Below are 22,888 nucleotides of genomic sequence, written 5' to 3'. Positions count from 1 at the left end.
ACTCTGTTTCTGTTTTATATAATTAAGGTATCTAAGGTTATGCATGCTATTTAAACTGGCTTTTTTATACTTTTTAAAAAATTTTTGTTAATCTGGGCATGGTGGTGCCCATCTATAATCCCAGCTAACTGCGATGCCCAGGCAGAAGGATAACAACTGAGTTTGTGGGTTACCTAGGCAGTAAATAAATCTCCATCTCAAAAAAATAAAATAAAATAAATAAAAGAGTATTGAAGTGATTTTAGTTTTACATAAAAGTTGTGGTAATAGTACAGACAACCTCCCATGGGTTCTGTACCCAGATAGGCCAGTTTTTAATATTGTGCCACATTTATTTTGTGCTTTCTTTCTTTCCTTCTCCTTCCCTCCTCTCTTTCTCAATTTCTCCTTATCTCCCTCTCCCAGTATTTCTGTATGTATATATTGTTTTTGGTATTAAACCATTTGAAAGTAGGCTGAAAACATCATGCCTCTTTCACACTTAATACTTCATACATTCTTCTTGGGAGTGTACCTAGTAGTGGAATGAATGGTACATTTACTTTATTGTTAAAGAAATTACCAAACTAACATGAAATTAGTTGTCTGTGGGGGCAGTCTCTCTCAACCTATAAGGTGGGATGCTGACTGGTGCTGTTTGTCCTCTCATTACACCTCCATGCTGCCTGACAGGGGGAAGGGAAGGGCCAGCTTGCCCTTGGAAGTCCTCCTCTCTGCTGGGCTGTGCTGACATGGAGTGGGGCTAATTTGATTGTATTAGGATGGTTATTATAAAAAATATTTTCTGTTCTGCTAAACCATTTTTTACTTGGTTCTTTGGCTAGTGAAAATCAGCTTTTCTTCAGGCTTTTTTTTCCCCCTAATTCTTGGTTCCAGATTGCTGGCTTCTCCAGTGCTTCATCTAGGATATAGATAAGCTACTAGAAAATTTAGGAACATTGCTATGGTGAAATTCACTTTCTAAGTTTCCTTGCCTCTTATCTGCCTTCTTTCTATCTTGTTACATTGTCTGGGGTGTTTATCATTATAAGAGAAGAGGACTCATGATGAGTGTAAGTCCTTCACTTTGGCTCAAGACTGACTGGATGGCTTGACTGATTAATTCATTTATTACCTTTCTAATAGTCAAATATGACTGATCTCTGGCCAATGGAAAATAGGTGGAAGTGAGGTTCTTTTTATAGGCATGGCCCATAAAAACCTCATTCTCCTATGTTCTCTCTTCTGCTTGCTTGCTAGATGCAGATGTTTTATACTCTTTTAGGAAATGATTAATCTACTTTGAACACAAAAGGAGACAGACTTAAGAAAGCAAAATTTATTATATTATACTCACAAGTCTGGAGACAGAAGGCAAGGGATAGACATAGGGCCACATAGGACGGCCACCAGGGAGGCCAGGAGGAAGAAGGTGGAAGTGAGGAGAAAGTACTAGACTAGAGCCTTTATTAGGGTTTCTGTGGGAAAGGAAAGGCAGAGCAGGGTCAATAGGTTAGGATTGGCTAACTTGAATAATTTTCAAAGAGTAGTCACTAGTTGGAATGATTAAGGCAGAGAACATTGTCTTCTGGGGTGTCTTGACCGACAGAGGAGGCTTGGCTCTGGATTGGTTAGTTTGCATATATTTTATTTTATTTTATTTTCAAATCTGTCGCCTTTGCAGTCTGGCTTTTTTTTTTTTTATTGTAAACAAACGGGATACATGTTGTTTCTCTGTTTGTACATGGCATAAAGGCATACCATTTGTGTAATCATAAATTTACACAGGGTAATGTTGTTTGATTCATTGTTATTTTTTTCCCTTCCCCCCACCCCTCCCACCCCTCTTTTCCCTCTATACAGTCCTTCCTTCCTCCATTCTTGCCCCCCTCCCTAACCCTAACTCCAACCCTAACACTAACCCTTCCCACCCCCTATTATGTGTCATCATCCACTTATTAGCGATATCATTCGTCCTTTGGTTTTTTGAGATAGGCTTATCTCACTTAGCATGATATTCTCCAATTTCATACATTTGCCTGCAAATGCCATAATTTTATCATTCTTTATAGCTGAGTAATATTGCATTTTATATATATATATATATATATATATATATATATATATCACATATACCACAGTTTCTTTATCCATTCATCAATTGAAGGACATCTAGGTTGGTTCCACAGTCTGGCTATTGTGAATTGAGCAGCTATGAACATTGATGTGGCTGTATCTCTGTAGTATACTGATTTTAAGTCCTTTGGGTATAGACCAAGGAGTGGGATAGCTGGGTCAAATGGTGGGTCCATTCCAAGCTTTCTGAGGAATCTCCACACTGCTTTCCAGAGGGGCTGCACTAATTTGCAACCCCATCAGCAATGTATGAGTGTACCTTTCTCCCCATATCCTCGCCAACACCTGTTGTTGCTTGTATTCTTAATAATTGCCATTCTAATTGGGGTGAGATGGAATCTTAGGGTGGTTTGATTTGCATTTCTCTTATTACTAGAGATGTTGAACATTTTTCCATATGTTTGTTGATTGCTTGTAGATCTTCTTCTGTGAAGTGTCTATTCATTTCCTTAGCCCATTTGTCGACTGGATTATTTGCATTCTTGGTGTAGAGTTTTTTGAGTTCTTTATATATTCTGGAGATTAGTGCTCTATCTGAAGTATGATTGGCAAAGATTTTCTCCCACTCTGTAGGCTCTTTCTTCGCATTGCTGATAGTTTCCTTTGCTGAGAGAAAGCTATTTAGTTTGAATCTATCCCGGTTATTGATTCTTGCTTTTATTTCTTGTGCTATGGGAGTCCTGCTGAGGAAGTCTGGTCCTAAGCTGACATGTTGAAGATGTGGACCTACTTTTTCTTCTATAATTTGCAGGGTCTCTGGTCTGATTCCGAGGTCCTTAATCCATTTTGAGTTTAGTTTTGTGCATGGTGAGAGATATGGGTTTTAGTTTCATTCTGTTGCATATGGATTTCCAATTCTCCCAGCACCATTTATTGAAGAGGCTATCTTTTCTCCACTGCATATTTTTGGCCCCTTTGTCTAGTATGAGAAAATTGTATTTATTTGGGTTTGTGTCCATGTCCTCTATTCTGTACCATTGATCTACCTGTCTATTTTGGTACCAATACCATGCCGTTTTTGTTACTATTGCTTTGTAGTAGAGTTGAAGATCTGGTATTGCGATACCCCCTGCTTCGCTCTTTCTGCTAAGGATTTCTTTAGCTATTCTGGGTTTCTTATTCTTCCAGATGAATTTCATAATTGCTTGCTCTATTTCTGTAAGGTACATCATTGGGATTTTAATTGGAATTGCATTGAATCTGTATAGCACTTTAGGTCGTATGGCCTTTTTGACAATATTAATTCTTCCTATTCAGGAACATGGGAGATCTTTCCATCTTCTAAGGTTTTCTTTAATTTCTTTCTTTAGTATTCTGTAGTTCTCATTGTAGAGGTCTTTCACCTCTTTTGTGAGATTGATTCCCAAGTATTTTATTTTTTTCGAGGCTATTGTGAATAGGGTAGTTTTCCTAATTATTCTTTCCAAAGATTCATCACTTATGTATAAAAATGCATTAGATTTATGTGCATTGATCTTATATCCCACTACTTTACTGAATTCACTTATGAGTTCTAAGAGTTTTCTGGTGGAATTTCCTGGTTCCTCTAAGTATATAATCATATCATCAGCAAATAGGGATAGTTTGAGTTCTTCTTTTCCTATTCGTATCCCTTTAATTTCTTTGGTCTAATTGCTCTGGCTAGAGTTTCGAGGATGATATTAAATAGAAGTGATGAAAGAGGGCATCCCTGCCTTGTTCCAGTTTTTAGGGGGAATGCTTTCAGTTTTTCACCATTTAGAATGATATTGGCCATGGGCTTAGCATAGATGGCCTTTACAATGTTAAGGAGTGATCCCACTATCCCTATTTTTTCTAGTGTTTTGAACATGAAGGGGTGCTGTTAATTTGCATATTGAAATCATACTTCTGGCCTAGTTTTTGCAGTTTATAAGATTGGCCAACCCTGGGAGGGAAGCAGTTTCTTCCTAGTAGGGAATTGTTTTTTATTTTTGTAAAGATTTCCAAATGCCATAAAATACTGAAATACATGCACATACTTTTGATGGGGTTATATCTCAATAAATCCATTGTAAGTTGAAAATATGTTGAAAATATATTTAACACACTAAGTTACTGAGTATCATGGCTTACTGAACATCTGCAGCACAGCACACTGTAGAGTATTGGTTTTTACCCTCATGAACACATGGTGACAGATTGTGGCTCACTGTTGTGCTGCCTAGCATTGAACAATTATTGTACCACAAATTAGTAGCCTGGGAAAAGTTCAAAATTCAAGGTTCAAAGTATGGTTTCTACTGAATGCTTATAACTTTTGCACTGTCACAATGTTGGGAAATCAGAAGTTGAAATATTGTTAAGCTGTGAACTTCTGTGTTTGCATCTGTACAGCACAGCAGAGGATCCAGTTGAGGACACTGAGGCCACCATGGGGAATGGGTAGATGCATAAGATCAGAAACACCTGGGTTTCTGAGTGACCATATGGAGTAAATTCATTCCATGTTGTGTTATGCCACTGAGCTCTGAGATTCTATTAAATAGGTAGTCAGCCTCCTTTAACTATATACGTTTCATTACTATAAATTCTCCTTTGCATTTTTTTATCTTAAACTCCCTTTAAGGTTATCCTCAAGTTTTATCTTCTTACAAATTTCCTTAATTCTGTCATTCACTTAATTGAAATCCCACAGCATTTCTACGTTTGACTCATGATTATGATTTTTTTCTGTTATCCTCTAGTATTTCATAGACTTATCCTACTTTGTATGCTTCTAAAAGAAAGGGACCATATTCTTCTCACCTACCCATTCAGAGGCAAGTTGAATAAATGCATATTAAATTTGTTCTTTGAAGCATTGAAGTGCCTGAATAATTAAACTTAGAAATATGACAAAATGAAATTGTCATCGCTTTTTTTTTTTTTTTTAGGACTTTGAGGGTGTTTCTGTACTATTCTGAAAACTTTTTAGCTTCTTAGTGAACCCATCATATTTTTAATGGCAGAGAGTTTCAGCCTTTTTAGCCTATGACTCATATTAAGTAAGAGTTTTGCATTATACACATATGCACAATTGAAATGAAATGAAAGTTTCATGTAACAATACTTAAGCCATAATTACCATCATTATGTGCAATGCCCTTTGATATTTTTGATTCTGGTCGCAACCTGTTAAATTGATTCTATGATTCACTCATTGGTCGTGACCTATAGTTTGAAAAATGTTGCTTTGTTGATGGAGGAAGGCTTGAAAGGATGAAACAGCTGAAATTGAGCTATAATTAGGGGAGTGGAGCAGGTTGGCTTTTGATTCTGAAATTTTAAATGTTGCCTTGTCATAATGGCTTCAAGCAGTAAGTGCAATGTGAAGAATAAAGAGGCCCATTGTTCCTTGTCTGAGAAATCCGTTTTGTAATCAGTGTGCTCCTTGGGCCTTTTAAAATGAACATCATCTATGGTACTTATTAACTAAGATTGAGATTCATGAGTCCCATTCTGGACATATGAAGTTAGAATCATTTTCTGAGAGCCTTGGAATCTGCATTATAATGAGTTCTGTAAATTCTAACATTTGAGAACTCTTTCCTTGTATGTAACCCCAAGTCTTGGATAAGGGCAAATTGTTGGGGGTTTCCTAGATTTGGTAATTACTTTTGCATGAAAAATCCTGATTGCTCTTGTTTGTGGAGCTTTTGCATTCTTACTCTCTGTTTCTTTCAAAAAATATACTTTTATTCCCCATCCTTTTGTCTGTTATTCACCATATATTTGTGCTAACTTTATTGTTTCTCATCTTTCATACCAACAATTATACTAATTTATATGTCATTTTAAATTTTCCTTACTTTTTTGTGAACTTCATTTTTTCTTCCTAATTTTCATTTTATTTTTATACTTCATTTTTATTTAAAAAGTTAATACTTTATACTTTTTAGCTTATCATTTACTTTTTTTGTTCAAAGCACTTTATCTTATTATTTTTTAATTTTTAATTTTTACAGACTGCATTTTGATTCATTGTACACAAGTGGGGTATATCTTTTCGTTTCTGTGGTTGTGCATGATGTAGATTCATATCATTTGTGTAATCATACATGTACATAGGGTAATGATTATCTCATTCCACCATTTTCCATACCCCCCCCCCCATTTCCCTCTACGTAATCTAAAGTTCCTTCATTCTTCTCTCAATCCCCCACCACCATTTTACATCATTATCCATTTATCAGGGAAAACTTTTGGCCTTTGGCTTTTTGGGATTGGCTATATCTTTTATTTAATTTTCCAGCAAGCGTTTCTTTATTTTTTTTTAAAAACATTAATGGTCTTTTATTTCTGTAATTTAACAAATGAACAGCAGAAAGCACAATCACAAGAGTGCTCTTTGAGTGAATGGTCCATTCACTAGTGTGAAAGATGTATATTTTTATAGCCATAGCTTCTCACTGAATTCAATCCTCTCTCCTTGATTTGCATAGTTTCCTCTCACATTGACTCTGGCCTTGTGATTTGCTTTGACCAATGGAACATCAGCAAATATTGCTCAAGTACAAGTTTGGTAAAAATTTTTGAGCTGGGAACATGTAAGAACTCAGGCTATACTGTTGACGTATACATTGGAGGATAAATAAAGCATCCTGGCTAGCAAACTGCAGGTAAGTTCATGACCTGTTAATGGGGCTGGCTTGAACTATCCAATCCTGTTTAGTCCCATTTAATTACAGCTACATGTATGACCTCCAGGAACACCAGCACAGGACCTGCCCAGTTGACAGGAGCCCAAACTCAGAATCTTAATTAAACAAATAAACTTTGGTTGTTCTTTTAAGACACAGTTTTGGAGTGGTTTTTAATAAAGCAATAGATAACTGTAACAAAAATTGATCTTATTATATATATAAGTGATATTAGTTTTGCATAACAAAAATCTATACACATTGTGACATTAATTTTGGTTCTGTGTGGCAGTGGAGGGTTGGGGGAGAAAAGTTACAGGAGGATTACCTGAGGAAGCTGGACAAATGGCAAACAACCTTTAGTGGGAACTGGAAAGGTGGTAAGGAAATTGTTATTGAAGATTGGAATGATGGTGACCCCATGTTTAATGGTACTGAACCAATTTTCAAAACTCATCTGCAGGAACTTGGAAACAGATGTATATGATGAACTCTTATATATTTGTTTGTCTAAGGAGATTTGTGGACATAATGTTGAAATCATGTTTTGGCTTCTTGTAGCTTTACATACGGTGTAAGAGAAAAACTAAAGGAGAAATTAGAGGAAGTACAATATACCCAAGATTTTCTGGGTTGGAAAATAAAACTCTTCCAGTCTCTAGCAAGGAAAAGATTCTCAAAATAAGAAATGGTTTGGTTGAGTGACTCATTTCGTGTTTCCCAAAGTCCAAAATCTCAGTGCTTTAAATTCCTTAACTCTTAAGGAAGTCAGTTCCTATGCTACATTAGTGTGAATCTGGAATTCAAGAAAAAAAAAAAAAAAAGAAATGGTTTGGGAAAAAGATTAAATCTTGATTGGAATACTCTTTGTTAAGACCGCAGAAAGATTTTAGATGATACTTAGTAAATACTTTTAATTAGAAGTGATTGTAAGACTCTTATGGACTTAGTGCCATAGCATCCTGGTACTTCCAAAGTAGAGAAAGGTCTTTTTACAAGAGTTATGGGTGTAATTTTGAGGAGAATGGAATGAACCCCAATTAGATTAATAAGAACTCTATAAAGTTTCAAGGGAGATGAATTAGCTTGTACTAAAAGGGATGTTCACTGTCAAAAGGGACCTCTGGGTCCCAATTTACTATGGGCAAGTGTTTCTTTTAAAAAAGCATCAGTTCTTTTGAGTAAAAAGGCCAGAGGCAGAGTTAAGAGTCATGAACAATGATAGGGTAGAGAACCATTCCAGAGAACAGAGAAGAGCCCTAGCAAGAGAACATTCCTTTTCCTGTGGTAGGAGACACTGACTACTTATGCTGCTGGACTTTAGATTTTTGTGTGTGAATTGTATGTTTCTCTCATTGCCTTTTAGAATCTGTTGTAGTTATCTTGCTCCTGTCCTTCCATTGTATGTTGGGTGTTTAAAGGACAGATAATTTTTTTTCATAAGTCTCTGATTATAGGTGAACTGCCCCCAAGCTCCACTCTAGAGTCCTCATCCATGTCTTCTCTTGATGCATATCATGAATTAACAGTCTTTGATTCTGTTGCAAAAGTCTGAGACTTGAAGGTTCTTGGGGAGGGTTGCATATATTTTGCGTGTGGGTGGGAAATAATTCATTGGGTCCAGAAGGCTGAACTTTGGTAGACTGTTACCTTCATGTTCCTTGTCTCAAACCAGTTCTCATGAGTCATGCCTCTTGGTATCTGGGCTCTGTGTAGTCTGTGCCTACATTTTTTTCCTGGCTTGGCCACATCACTGCTATTCCTTTTGGCTGGTGGAATATCAGCAAATGTGAAAACTGCTTACACAATAGTGCTTGTCTTCTTGGGGCACTGTTCTCTCCCTGACCGCAGCTGCCTGAGTCATCCTAGTCAGGCTAATGAACTTCCTAGTCAAGCAGAGCCTTCATTGCAGAACCATGAGCCAATAAGTGATTTTTGTTTTAAGTTTTGGATTGGTTTGTCTTGAAGCAGTGAGATAGTAATACAAGAACTATATACTTTTGTCCTTTTCATGCACCACAATGCTTTTCAATTCCTTTTAGTAGGCAGTTTGTTTCCTACGCATTTGAACCTCTGAATTCTGATGGCTTCCATCTTTGTAATTCAGGAGGTCCATGGGCCGAAATTTTATTGATACTGTTAGAATGGTGTTGTTTTTCTGTTTTCTTTTAACATGCTACTGCATCATGTTCAGCAGTGAAGAACTAAAGGATCTGAAATCCATGGTCTTGTCTTCACAGATTTGTTCACAGATACTTTATAAGCCTTGTGAATAGATTGTTGTACCTGCTTGGAGGAATTTGACCCTTCTAGAGTTCTTTACTTCTAAGGAAATAATCCAAGCAACCTTCTAAAAGCCTTGTTATCTGTTGAGCCCCTTTCTGTTCCTGCACATCTTAATATGAACATTTATTTATTTTTAATTTTTAGTATATTTATTAGTAAAATGTGTTATACATAATAGTGGGCTTCATTTTGACATATTCACAAATGTGTATAACATGATTTACTCTATTTCATTCCCTAGTAGAACATTTATTTTTTTTTAGATCAAGGAGGATATATCACAGAGAAAGTAATTTTTTCTGGGCAAGAAGGTCTTACCAGGGGAAAGGGAAGATGATGGAGTGGCGCTAGGTAAGGATCCCAGAGATCTCCATAATAGGAAAGGAAGAGTGAGGGAACAGTTGACTGGAGAGCTGGATGATAGAATAAATGCTCTAAGACCCAATATTAGACAGCCTGAGACTCGGAGAAACTTGAAGTTCAGTTGTTGGAGCAGAAAATAAGGACAGAGTTCACTAATCCTGAACCTGGACCAAGGTCGGGGGTGGTAGGAGGGGCAACAGAGAGAGAATGAGGGCGAAGAAAAACATATAAGCTCACTCCCTTAACAACAACTGGAAAGAAAAGCAGACCAAATTAAATGCCACAGAAGCAGCAGGATCATTGAAGATCAAGGTGTTTAACCCAAATTGTGGACAGAAAGCCATGCCAGGCATGAGAGCCATTTTGTGGAGCCCATAGCAGACCAGCCTCCAGAGAAGAAATTAAATCAGTGTGACATATCCCCACCTACAGATAACAATAAATTAAGCCAGAGGGAGCATCCCTGCAGTAGAATGTCTCAATAATCTACTAGACAAAAAATAATCTACTAGCCAAAAGTTGTTGAAACCCTCCAGGCCCTCTACCCGAACAAGGGGATGGGGCTGGAGCAGTCCCTGCCTCAGGAAGTACTAGCTTAACTCAGGTTTCCTACAACCCAGGCAGAGATGAAGATGAAGCATATGGGCATGATCCCAGTGGCAGGAGGTGAGTGGAAAGGCAGTTTCAGTCCCAGGCAGTGAAAAGGAATGGTGGCTGCAGCCAGTGGGAGGTCGGTCATGGTAGGAAGCTGCCTGCTGTTCTGGGCATCTGAGAGGAATGGTGGCCAGATTTCAGCCTTAGCTGGCAGGATGATGGTCACAGCAGAAAGCTGCCCATGTCCCAGGCAGTGGAGAGTGATGGTGCCCAGATCATGGCGCTTACCAGGAGGTTGGTCACACCAAAAACCTGTCTCAATCTCAGTCAGCAGAGGGAAGCAATGCCAGATTCACAACTTGAGTCACTGTAAGCTAGAACCCAGATGAACCAGCTCAGTCTCTTTATCCACTAATAGGGACAGTACCCTGGTGAGCTGTGTTGATCTGGGGAGATGCACCACAGATTACCCACAGAGAATCTATAACCACAGGATGTGTGCTTATAGACAGCGACCAGCCACCAGGCTTCATGACTCTTTGAAAAGGACCCTGTGGAAGGGAGCCAAGAGCTCTGCATCCTGAGTCTTGCACACAATGAAAGCAGTCAGCAGACGTAGCATTGCACCCTTCAAGTAGCTAGCCTGAGGACCCTTAGCTCCTAAGTGAGAATTGGCTGATGGAAGTTCATAGCAACAAGGGAGTGCCTCCTGTTGCACCTCTGGAGAGATCCAAAGAATGATGAACATTTTTTAAAGGTCCCAAATCTTGATGAAATCCAAATCAAGACTCACTAAGAATTTTCTTCACCTTGGCATTATTTACTATAAATAGTTCTAACATAAATTTTGGTCATATATATCACTCTTCATTTTGATTTGATAGTTGTTACCCTACCAGCCAACACAACTGGTTGTATTTCTTCTAATGTGTTAAGACATTAATTAAAATTTTTCTCTCTTTGTTTTCCTAACTCTGGTTTATACTTGCTTCTCTTATGTTACCTGCTCTTTTCTCTCTTACATACCTGCTACTGCCTCAAAATCCCATCCTCCCCTGCCCCACCACCGCCAGTTCATCTTTTCCTTTTTCACTTTGGTATGTATAATTCTTTTCTATCTTTTTTTTTTAATTTTATATTTCTTTTGCCCAATTTTTCTCTCTTCCCCCTTTCAGACCTTATATAATGTTATAGCAATTTTACTATGTTTAATAACTAATTTTTGATCTGTTTCAGAAACTACAAGTTCACACCTGGTTTAGAGGAACTATGGAGAACAGAATCAACAAGTTTTTCATTCTTCATAAGATTGAATAGTATGTGGTTTTGCTCTGAAGTGATTGTAGTGAATAGGGTTCAATGTCTTTTCTCAAAGTGGTGCCAATACTGGAAACAGTAGAGTACACATTGGATATTTGCCCAGCCTGGGGCTCCTAAGAGAAAGAAGCTCACAAAATATAAAATGTTACATAAAATAAAAATATAAAATATAGATATAAAAAATGTTCAACATATCTAGCAATCAGGAGAACTACATTGAGATTTCTTCATTTTTCAGCCAGAATGGCAATTATCAAGAATAAAAATGATATTAAATGTTGGTGAAAATATGGGGAAAAAGATACACTCATGCTGTTGGTTGGATTTCATATTATTACAACCACTCTGGAAAGCACACGGAGATTCGCAAAAATTGAGAAGGAACCACCATATTACCTAGCTATCCCACTCCTCAGTATATATCCAAAAGATCTATAATCAGCATAGTGCAGGGATGTAGCCACATCAATGTTTATAGCAGCACAATTCACAATAGCAAGCTATGGAACCAACTTAGGTGCCTGTCAGCATATGAATGGATAAAGAAAATGTGGTATATGTACAAAATGCAGTATTACTCAGCCACAAAGAAAAATGAAATTATGGCATTTGCTGGTAAGTGGATGGAACCGGAGACCATTAAGTAAAGCAAAATAAGCCAGATCTAGAAAGTAAAGGTCAAATGTTTTCTCTGATATGTTTGATAGACCAAAATAAGAAAGAAAAAGTGTTGAGAAATTTCATGAAAATACATGAGAGATCAGTGGATCTTTGAGTAAGAGGATTGAGGGGGAGGAGTAGGAATGGAAAAAGGGAAGAATGGTGAAATGAATCTGATCTAACTTTCCAGTGTACATATATGATTATACCACAGTGAATCTCACCATCATGTATATCCACAAGACACTAATTAAAAAAAACCTGTAAATGAATAGAAGAATTGGTAGGGGAGAGGAAAGAGGACAGGGGGGGAGGAAGGGAGAGGAAGTAGAAGTACCAGGGATTGAATTAGAGCAAATTATATAGTAGTCATGGATAATTATGTAAAAATGGATCCTAATGGGACTGGGGTTGTGGCTCAGTGGTAGAGTGCTTACCTAGCATGTGTGAGGCACTGGGTTCGATTCTTGGCACCACATATGAATAAATGAATAAAATAAAGGTCTATCAACATCTAAAAATATTTAAAGACGAATACTAATATGTATAACTAAAATAAACTAATAAAAGAAGAAAAGAAGGACTTAACAGTGAATGAGAAACCTTATTCATTTTATGAAGGCATTAAAGATTTGTTGGTGTACAGTGTAGGTGGGAGCCTTTCCATGTAGCTAGCTGACTTATGTTGTGTATAGCAAATTGTCTTCTTGTTAATATGTAGAGAATGTTATGTATGTAAAATTTGTGTTTCATTAATTTTATGTGTTCTTTTCCTTGTCATGATTAATTAGAACTGTAAATCATAAGAGCTAACTCAAAATCTATTTTATTAGGTAAGAAACATCATACACATATTTAAGGTTATTGTCTTATAATTATTGCATAATGAGCCAGAAAGTTTGCAGATTTTAAGCTTACAGTCTAATTGCAGTGATCTGAATTAAGGTGATTCTTAAACAATAAAGAAATTGTTAAAAAGGAAAATAAATTTCAAAAATATTTACAATAAGAAGATATAAAAATCAGATGCCTTTAAAAATAAATTGCTTTTTTTCTTATTCAAAAACATTGGAAACTGGTGAAAACTTAGGAAATATTGAAAAAAATACACAAAATAACAATAATCTATACCACCTTCCATAATTATATTAATGATATTATATAATAATAGTAATAGTTCAAATGTATTGAATGGTAACAGTGTTCTAGTCACTATGATGTAGTATACACTTTACACAGTAATTTATATCCTCCATAACTGTGTCATGTAAGTTCTATTATTATACCACTTTACAAATGAAGAAAATTTGATCACAGAGACTAAATGTCTTACTGAAGATTACACACATTTAAGCCCAGGCTTATGACTTCAAAGTTTGCATTTCAAAATTACTACTAATTGTTACTTCCCTTTTTGCAGGATTTTCTTCCTTCCTTCTATCCTTCTTTCCTTTTTCCCTTCCTTCTCTAATTGGATCATACTATATTTTTCATTTATCACAATCTCACTTTATTTGCCAAATATATCCAAATATCCTTATGTATTAATATTGCTTTGTGTTTTTTAATCATTTTTGTATTCATATATCACATGGTTTAACAATGGCTAAATCATGGTTTAATTGGGTTTCTATTATTGATGCAATAGTCCTTCCTTATCCGAAGTTTGTTTTTCTGCTCTTTCATTTACTAGTGGTAAAGTAGGAAGCATTTCTGCTCTGTGATCTTCCTCCTGACTATTGCCAGGAGGTTGATAGTAGCCTAACACTGTCACAGTGTCTTGCATATTTGTTATTCACCTCACTTTATCTCATCATAAAGGGATTGTATCTTCTCATATCAGCATTAGAAGAAGTGTGACTGTGGTACAGCAAGATACCTTGATGGAGACCACATTCATATAATTTTTATTACAGTGTATCATTTCGATTGTTCTATTTTTCTTGTCATTCATCTCATTTTGTGCCTAATTATAAAGTTTATCACAGGTGTGTACGTATAGTAGAAAACAGTGTATATAGGGTTTGATACTGAGTTTCAAGTAACACTGAGGGTCTCGGAACTTATTGTGGATAAGGGAATATTACTGTATCAATTGGCTCCATTATTCAATATAATAAATAATGTGATGGACATCTTTGTACATACATCTTTTCACATATTTATGCTTATTTCCCTAGGAAAACTTTTAAAATATGTTTTGAGGTCAGAGGATAAGATCATTTTATAGACTTTTAAATATATTTTAGCAAATTACCTTATTTTTATTCCTACCAGCACTATATGAATGCCTATAAAACTTGATGTATTACTCTGTAGTAGAACATACAATTAAGATTGGGAAAATGAAAAACTAGAAGCTCAATATTTTTCCAAGTTAATGTAGTATATGTCCATCTTTTTTAAAAAAATTATATTGCTTCAAATACTTTAAAAAGGAAAACTGAGAAATTACAGTATCTGTAGAAATAAACGTTATTTTTATGTGAGTAAAATTTCATGGAGAGATTCTAAAAGGAGAAGAAAACATTCACTTCAATTTAAAGTGGAGAACATAAGACTACAAGTAAATATGGAATGGGATTAGAACACAATTATTTTTTAAAAAGGGACTCTTTTAATGATCTGTCTGATTAAAATGTTCCTGAATCCATATCTGTATATTGGAGGGTAAAGAATTTATTATTTAGCATAGAGCCTGGCAGAGTCAGAATTCACTTGATTTTTTTAGTGATGAATGAATGAATGAGGAAAAGAAATATGAATAGATTTTTATGGTTTTACATCCTTGACCAAGTAAGTTTTTTTTTTTTTTTTTTTTGTTCTCTCGTCCTTTAACTTTAACGTGTGTGCAATCCAAGGTCTACATGTGTGAATGGAGAGCAACTGGCAGAATTGTCTCAAGGGCAGTGTGGTAATTGATTGGGGTTAGAGCTCTGGGGTGACTCTGAAGGGGAGTTTCCACTGGGAATGGCACATACCATCAGGTGTTCTCTGGGACAACCTCTGGAAGCCAGAACAGGTGTGAAGAGCTCATTTTACACATACTAAAGCATCAGATGTGACTAGGATTTAATTAGTGTACATTTCTGGCAGTGCTTTATTGTTTGAATTTTTCTTTTAGCACTTAACATGGAATTTATGTGTGACTAGGTTTATACTGGGTTAAGAGCCCTAAAGTAAAAAAAAAATTGGATATATTTTTGAATTAAATGGATTGTCCTTGTGGCAGGGATGTCAAGCATGAAGGGGGTCATAAGTACCCTTTAGGTGAGAGGAATGCTTCATTTCTAACAGATTTGCTCAGACTGGGTATATTATAGTTTATTTTGTTATGCATATCTAGTGAGATAAATCTGAGAACTCTAGAACCATGCAAATGATAGAGACCTCTGAACAGCAAGGGAAGATGACATTTTAGATGATTTTGTCTACATTCTTTTAAATAATAATGATTCCATAATCAGAATATACATTTATTTTAATTGGATTTTATGCTTTCTGGTTAGTGTTGCAGTCTCAAAATGTTCTGAACAAATAGTACAATTTCTATTTCATATATCTATACAGGCACATACATACACATATATGTGTATATATATATGTATATTTTGTAAAAATATACATGGATCTGTGTATTTGTGTATTTTATAAATATACACATACATCTATGTGTATATATACATATATGTGCGCATGTATATATAATTATATATATATATATGATATATATATAGGATTGAACCCATGGTCTCATGCATGCTAGGCAAATGATCTACTGAACTACATTCCCAGGTTCATCTGTTATACTTTTGCACTTCTAATTTCCCCCCGACCTAATGATTCTGTAAAAGAAGTCTAAAGGATATAGTTAGTTTTTCATGACTGCTATTGGGGACTATCTTATTTAAATGAATAAAATGTGATATTTAAAATTTGTAGGTTGTATATAACCAACGATGGTGCTTTTTATAGGCCAGAAAAGGTTAAAAGCATTACTTCCAAAGAAGTTGAAACCAGGCTTTGTTGGTAGACTATAGGCAATGAATCAGTGACTATGAAAATTATTTTTTAAATTAGAAAATAAGTAGAAAAATTTATAGGGGAAAAACAGAATAATATCATTTACTGATTATTAACTTCAGCTAAATCAGATAAGAAATGTATCTTGATTCTCTTTAATTCACTAGGGGAGTTTTATTTTCCTAAACTAAAGAATAAATTCCCTCAAAACTTTTATGTGATTTGAACTGGGACAGAAGCTGAAGATTTAGGACACCTTGACAATAACATTTGCTTGTGGGAGGAGTCAAAGTCCTTCAACATAGTTTTTGATCAGAGATAAACATTAAAGTCCAATTTTTATGTTGTACTTGTTTGGAGAGCAGATTCCATACTGACTATTTCTAGCTTTAGCATATATTAACATCTGTTGCACTCTGCTGACTTATCTTTCTTAAAGTGGACTGTATAGTACTTAGGTCAAAGAAAAATATACAATTGGCTTTTTAAAATGTAACTTAAAAATTTTCCAAAAAGATGTATTTGTTTATCATGAATGTTAAAAACACATGAAATGCAACTGTGCAGAAAAGGGTAAAGAATATCATAATCTCAATCAGATTTTTGACATCTTTTTATATGTGTATGCATGTTTCAAAATAGAAAACTTAAAACATAATATAGGTGGAACATTTTCATAGATATTGATAACTTCATATTTGTGCACTTTAAACATTTTTTTGGTAACTGATTGCTAGAGGCAGAAGAATTAAGTACCAAAACAAAAGCACGGTGACTTATCTGTTTGAAAGAAGTGAAGAAACAATCCACTCATAATTTAGAAATAGGGGGTAGAATTTTCTGCCTGGGTATTTCCAGCTTAGTCTTTAAAATGAGAAAGGTACAGAGAAATATATAAAGGCTTCGTTTGTCTTGGATCTTATGGAAGGAGTGCTGTGCTTGATTTTGTTTCCTTTTATTCTGTTGTTGCCACCATCGTCATCATTGTATTTGATGACCACTAGTGTTTTTCATGTACTGTTAGGAAGGTCTAGTGGATTGTTCTGTTTGTCATAAAACCTGATGAGATAGGTGGTACTATACTCCTGGTTTTATAGACGAAGAAATGAGGCTTAGTACTATCGAATTATTTGCTCAAGGTAATATGGCTAGTAATGAAATGGAGCCAAGACTTAAGCATAATGTTCTGTCTTTAGAGAAGACCTATTTGAATTTCTCCAAGTTTGGTTTAAGTTTTTTTTTTTTTTTTTTTTTTTCCTGAAAGTGCTGGGGACCAAACCTAGGACCTTGCACATACTAAGCAAGTGCTCTAACACTGAGCTATATCCCTAGTTCCTCAAGTTGATTTTTCACTTGAGCTATTCATGGTAGGAGAGGAATAGGTTGAGTGTGAGAGACTGGGAGTTTTTGAAGCAAAGTCCAGGCATAGCAGATGTTGGGCTTCCTTTGTTCTTTGTTAGTAACCCCAGCCATTATTATGTTTTTACCTTTACTACTGAACATCTCCTCGATTGCCAACAGGAACATCACAGTTACAACACATAGCCACACATTTTGAGATATAGGTGGAAACTCCTAAATACTCAAGATTTTTTTTTTTTTTTTTGCTTAAAATCTTTATTGTTTATAATCTGATGTAGTTTCTGGGAAGCTGGGATTTAAAACATTGACAACATTACAAGGAAACAGATTTGTCACACAAGATTATCAAAGTTTATGGCTTTTTATTTTGATTTTCTTTTCATAGCTTCTTTGATTTGAAATGATTCCTTGTTCTGTCTGAAGTATACACTGCTATTCCCACAAGGAAAAACAAGATACAAAATTTCAAAGTAATAACATGTTTTACCATTTTTTCTGGAATATCATCATCTAATTTAGATGTTTTTTATTTCCCATATAAAATTTTCATTTCAAAGCTAGTGAATTTTCCTAAAAATTGTTTTAGAAAAGTTAGAATGTATTCTCTAAAAATGTTTTATTGAAGTGCAAAGAACTATGACTTTGGTGATGCTACAGAAACAATTTCCTAATTTAAGGTATTTCTTTATGATATTCATAAGTGTTACTCAGATTCATAAATGAATAATGTAGTTATTTTATTCTGTTGTGATTATCATTTTTATTTCTTTATGGGTATTAATAAAGTACTGTTATACTTTATTCCTAGTGTTTACAAATTGCCTAACTTGAAGAGACAGAAAATTTTCTTTTTTTATCAGTTACCCAAATATGTTTTCAGTGAAAGAGATGTATACATTGTTTAGATAATGTACATTGTTTAGGAATCATCACAGTTTATAAGGTTCTTTTAAGAATCTTTTATATTTTGAAATTTCAAGTATAGAAATAATATTTTCCAGCCACTCTTTTGGGATAAAGTATACAAAAATGGATAAGATATGGGAAACTTACACTTGAGAGTCATATTCTAGGCAGATTAAGTGCTATCACTGAAGTTTGCCTAAACTGCTATGCGTGTGTAGATGGGGGAATAATTTAACCTTGCAAAAGAGAGGAAAGGTAAAAGAAAACTCTATTGCTTCTCTTATAAAATCAGACAAGTTCTTCCATATGCTATTTGACAGATCTCTAAGATTTTACTGTTTGAGATTAGAGATGATTCCTTCAGGGATCTTTTCCCCCCTGCATACGTCTTTTGATTTTTTGATCACAGTGCCTTGTGTTTTGTTTCTTACAATTAGTTTAGGAAGAGTTGGAAAGAATGATTCTTTAAGGGAAAGGTAGATCCAATTGTCAAGATTTAGGTCTATGGAGCAGCAGAATATAATTTTTTAAAAAATTTTACAAGGGAACTCTAGGTATTTTTACTAACATAATTATCCTTTTTCTTTTTAAAAGCCTTTATAGAGGAGTGAACTGAATTGGACTTTGAAAGATGAGTAGAATTTTCAAAGTGGGGAAAGGGGATTCTTAGCAGAAGAAAAGTCTGAGGAAAAGTGAGTAGAAATTGAAGTTAGATCTAGAGTCTTCTAGAATGGGGGACAGGTGAGTGATACTACTGTTAGCCAAAGAGGGGAATAGAGGAATATATTGGGGAACTGAGGTGAATGGAATAACCTCTCTGTTTTGGGCATGTTAATTTGGGAAGTGCTTGAGAATTTCATTAATTTTTTAATTCTTTCTACAAGATATATTAATTACCTTCAGAGAGCCCAGACCTCAAGAATGCAAACCTAGGAAAAAAATCTCTTGCCCAGATGTTTATAAAGGCTATTGGAAAAAGAGGCGAGGGAGTAATTTTGTACATTTAAATATGGTATGATAGAAATAATCACAGGGTGTGGTGGTGAACTTGGGATTTTTGATCACCTGTGACTAAGGATGGTAAAAGGGAGAAGATGAGTATTAGGAAAATATTCCTGTGAGATGGAAAAAGTGTGCTTCCTGCTTAGTTGTAAAGTCCAATAAACAAAACAAGTTACAAGTATGCTCAGTGTTGTAATATGAAGTGCTTGCTATAAATTTAATATAGAGAAGGAAAAAATCACTTGGGATTTTGCATTTAATAGCCATCAGCCTATGGGTAGTATTTGAAACAGAACATTGGTAGAATTTTTTAGAGAAAGAATTTAGAGGCAGATGAAAAAGAATTTAGAGACAGAGCTGAAAGAACTAAAAATGTCACTCTTGGAAAAAGAATTTTTTAAGGACAATGGCTAAGGAAGAATCATCTAAAGCATTACACATACTATATATGTACGTATATTGTTTGTTTGGTGGTGCTGCTGGGGATTGAACCCAGGGCCTCATTCATGCTAGGCGAACACTCTACCACTGAGCCACACCCTCAGCCATTAAAGCATGATTTTAACACTGGACTGCAAAGCCATCTGTAGGTTGCAAGATCCATAAGTTAGTATGAAATCAATATGGTTGAATATAGACAGAATTTTAAATACACAGATTATGGGAAAAAAAGAGAAAATATCAAGGTATATGTAGTAAGGTAATTAATCTTTTGCAAAATTTTATTTAAATGTGTGTGCACGTACTGAGTGCAGTGTAAAATTCATTTCTTATTTAGGGGTTTGGCCACAAACTTTTAAAAACACCAATAAAAAAGAGTATGGGAGGACAATCAAATAATTAAATCATCTTTGTTCTTCACTATTCTGATGGCAGGGAAAAAAAATGGTGAAAGAGCAGCAAGAAGGGAATTTTCCCTTTATTGTCTAGAACCCAGATGATCTCCCCCTAGGCCACCTTCACTTACATCAGTTTTATAGAAGGAAAGAAATAAGGAAAGGGAATTTGTGAGATACAGAATCCAGAGACAAAGAGGATGAGGGAGATAGAGAATATGAATGAGAGCTAATGAACACTGCGGAAAGCCCCTCTTTTAATCTAATCATGCTATTGTGACACAAGATACTCTATTCCCTAGCTTCATGGCCCAGTAAAGCTCCTTGGGCTTGCCACATGTCTCATCAGCTCTGTACTTCACTTAGGGATATAGCAAGGAGGGAACTAGAGAAAGGATATACAACTGCCCATAATTAAAATTGTGGTGCAGTAATATCAGTAATAGAAGTTACTGAGAGGTTAACTATGGGCCAAGAGCTGTTGTAAGCACTATAAATGAATGATCTTACAAAATAAGTTAGTGTTTTTAAAGTCCCACTCTCTTGCACAAAGCAACCACCTAGGACATCTGGCTATTATTACTAGAATGGTGCTTGTAGTAAGCACTCTGTAGGTGGTGACTACTATTTTTAATTATTAATTGTGTAATAGTTACTAATTATCATCATTTTCCTGGTACAGAAAGGCATGCTAAAGTTAAATAACTTCCTCAAGATCACATAGCTAGAAAGAAAAATGGAATCCTTTTTTTCTGAGTTGGAAGTAAGAGGCTGATTAGTGTAGATAAATGGTGAGTTATGTGATGGCTGTGCTTAAGATACGATGATGGTGGAAAAAAGAAAAGTATCATAACTGAAAGACATTATGATGAGAAACAAAACACTCTTTAGCTTGGCAACTGGTTGGAAGGAGACAACGAAGATTTTAAGCTGATTGGGAAAGAGGTAGACAGGATATAAGAAAATGAGGAAGAAACTTTTATTTTGTAGGAACTGATGAAAAATCAAGTGAGATGCTAGAGGGATTCAGTCTGAAGCTAGAAATTTAGAAATTATTATACCAAGGAGTTGGTGGGAGCTCTGGAATGTTGCAGATCTCCAAGGATAACCCAACGATTTTTGGTTACACAAACCTGGGGAATCAAAACTAAGGTCGTGATGGTAGCCTTCAGAATAAATTTCCTCATTTTGCCAATGTCTGCTTTGTAGAAAATCTAACAATGATTCTAAGAATCTTTAAGAAAGAGAATGTCACTGCTACTTCAGGGACTGTCTGTTACTTGGTGTTCAGTGCTTTCCTTGCTTGTCCTGGCTGCTGTGATTTTGTCTCCCCAGCCTCTCAGCGAAGGCAGAGAGTACAGGTATTTGGCACCCTTCCTATAACCACAGAAATTGGTGTTTCCCATATTGATATTCTTAGTTAACAGTGGAAGAGTTCTTAGTTCTTGTTCTTTTGTCCCACCATTCTCACCTCAAGCCTCAGATTTGTTATCCATTGACATTGCCCCTATCCAAAAGACAAGTGGCTTCATGGCTTCTCATTCAAATTTTTGTGCCTAATAGGTGATTCTTTCAGATGAATTCTTACACAGTGTTTCTCAATGTTTTCCTCCATTCATTCTTGGGCACAGGTACACTTGTCTGAGTCCTAGAAGGAAGGCCACTCACAGGCTCATACTGGGACCAGACCCTTGGAACTTACTCTCTTGGGAAAAGAGAGATTGAGATGGGAAATCCCTACATTTTAAATGATTATCCAAGTGCCTGTTTCTTTGGCTCCCTCTGGTTTTTATATGGGTCTTCTACTACTGGTTGATTTGAGATTATTTCCTCTTTTTACCAGATGGAAGAATGATGGGTGCTATTGTGGAATTAGATCCTATATGAATGTTGGGAGGATTGGGTCACTTCTTTCCAAAGTTTTAAAAAATTCTTTGTAAAGCACTATGAAGTTAAAGGAACTGTGAAGATTGAAAAATACAAATGATAGATGTATCTCTTTTCTTTATTTTCTAGCCTTCTTTGAATCCTGGGGGAAGCCAGTCATCAGATGTGGTACTTTTGAATCACTGGAAAGTAAGGAATTTTGAAGTACAACGTGGTGACATTGTGTCACTGGTGTAAGTAATTCAGAAGCATACTATCTGTATTTTTTCTTATGTTGATTTAACTGTTAATCCACTGGTAATGTCATGTGGCCAATTATTAAAGTAATGAGTACAATTTAAATACTATACTTAAAAAATCAATCTTGAAATATAATGATGCTATAAAAACCTTTTCTATTAAGATACATCAGTTGCTTGGCATAGCTGAATTTGCTAAAATGTGTTTAATGGAATAGTGATAGAAATTATTATACTGATGATCCAAAATATGTGCATTTGGAATATTTTCAAGTTTTGCATCTTGGTAAGCAACTTCTATGTTACCTCAATGTTTCTTCGTTTTTGAAGCTAAAATTTAGATGATAATTATGATGTGGAATTCAATGACAGTTATATGTGTCAGCAGTTTAATTGAAAAAGAAAGTTGGGAAGACTCCTACTAGAGGCTTTTGTTTGGGACCAAAAGGTGGCACTGTTTCTCTGTTAAAATATTGTGACTGATCTGGAACAAAAATTTCATTCCAGTATAAGTTGTAGAAAAGGAATGTCAAAGTGTGCATAATTGACACAATGATATAATACATAGTCCTAGTGCATGCTTGAATGGTTTAGATTTGAGATTTTTATTTGTTTATTTAAAAAGTAAGTCACACTGAGAAGACTGCCATAGAAC

At 35.4% G+C, this 22,888-nt stretch overlaps 1 protein-coding gene across 3 annotated transcripts in view; it reads left to right on the top strand.

Annotated features, from left to right (window-relative positions):
- IMMP2L (inner mitochondrial membrane peptidase subunit 2) overlaps nucleotides 1–22,888 on the top strand; it is a 906,633-nt gene that overhangs the window by 46,110 nt on the left and 837,635 nt on the right. For all 3 annotated transcript variants that reach the window (XM_079149361.1, XM_079149362.1, XM_079149363.1), the window contains exon 4: nucleotides 22,124–22,227. In XM_079149361.1, coding sequence (XP_079005487.1) covers nucleotides 22,124–22,227 — 104 coding nt within the window. The remainder of the gene's footprint in view (nucleotides 1–22,123; nucleotides 22,228–22,888) is intronic.

This window comes from Sciurus vulgaris, assembly GCF_902686455.1.
Source record: "Sciurus vulgaris genome assembly, chromosome: 8".
Classification (NCBI taxonomy): domain Eukaryota; kingdom Metazoa; phylum Chordata; class Mammalia; order Rodentia; family Sciuridae; genus Sciurus; species Sciurus vulgaris.
This window is presented reverse-complemented; position numbering and strand designations above follow the sequence as displayed.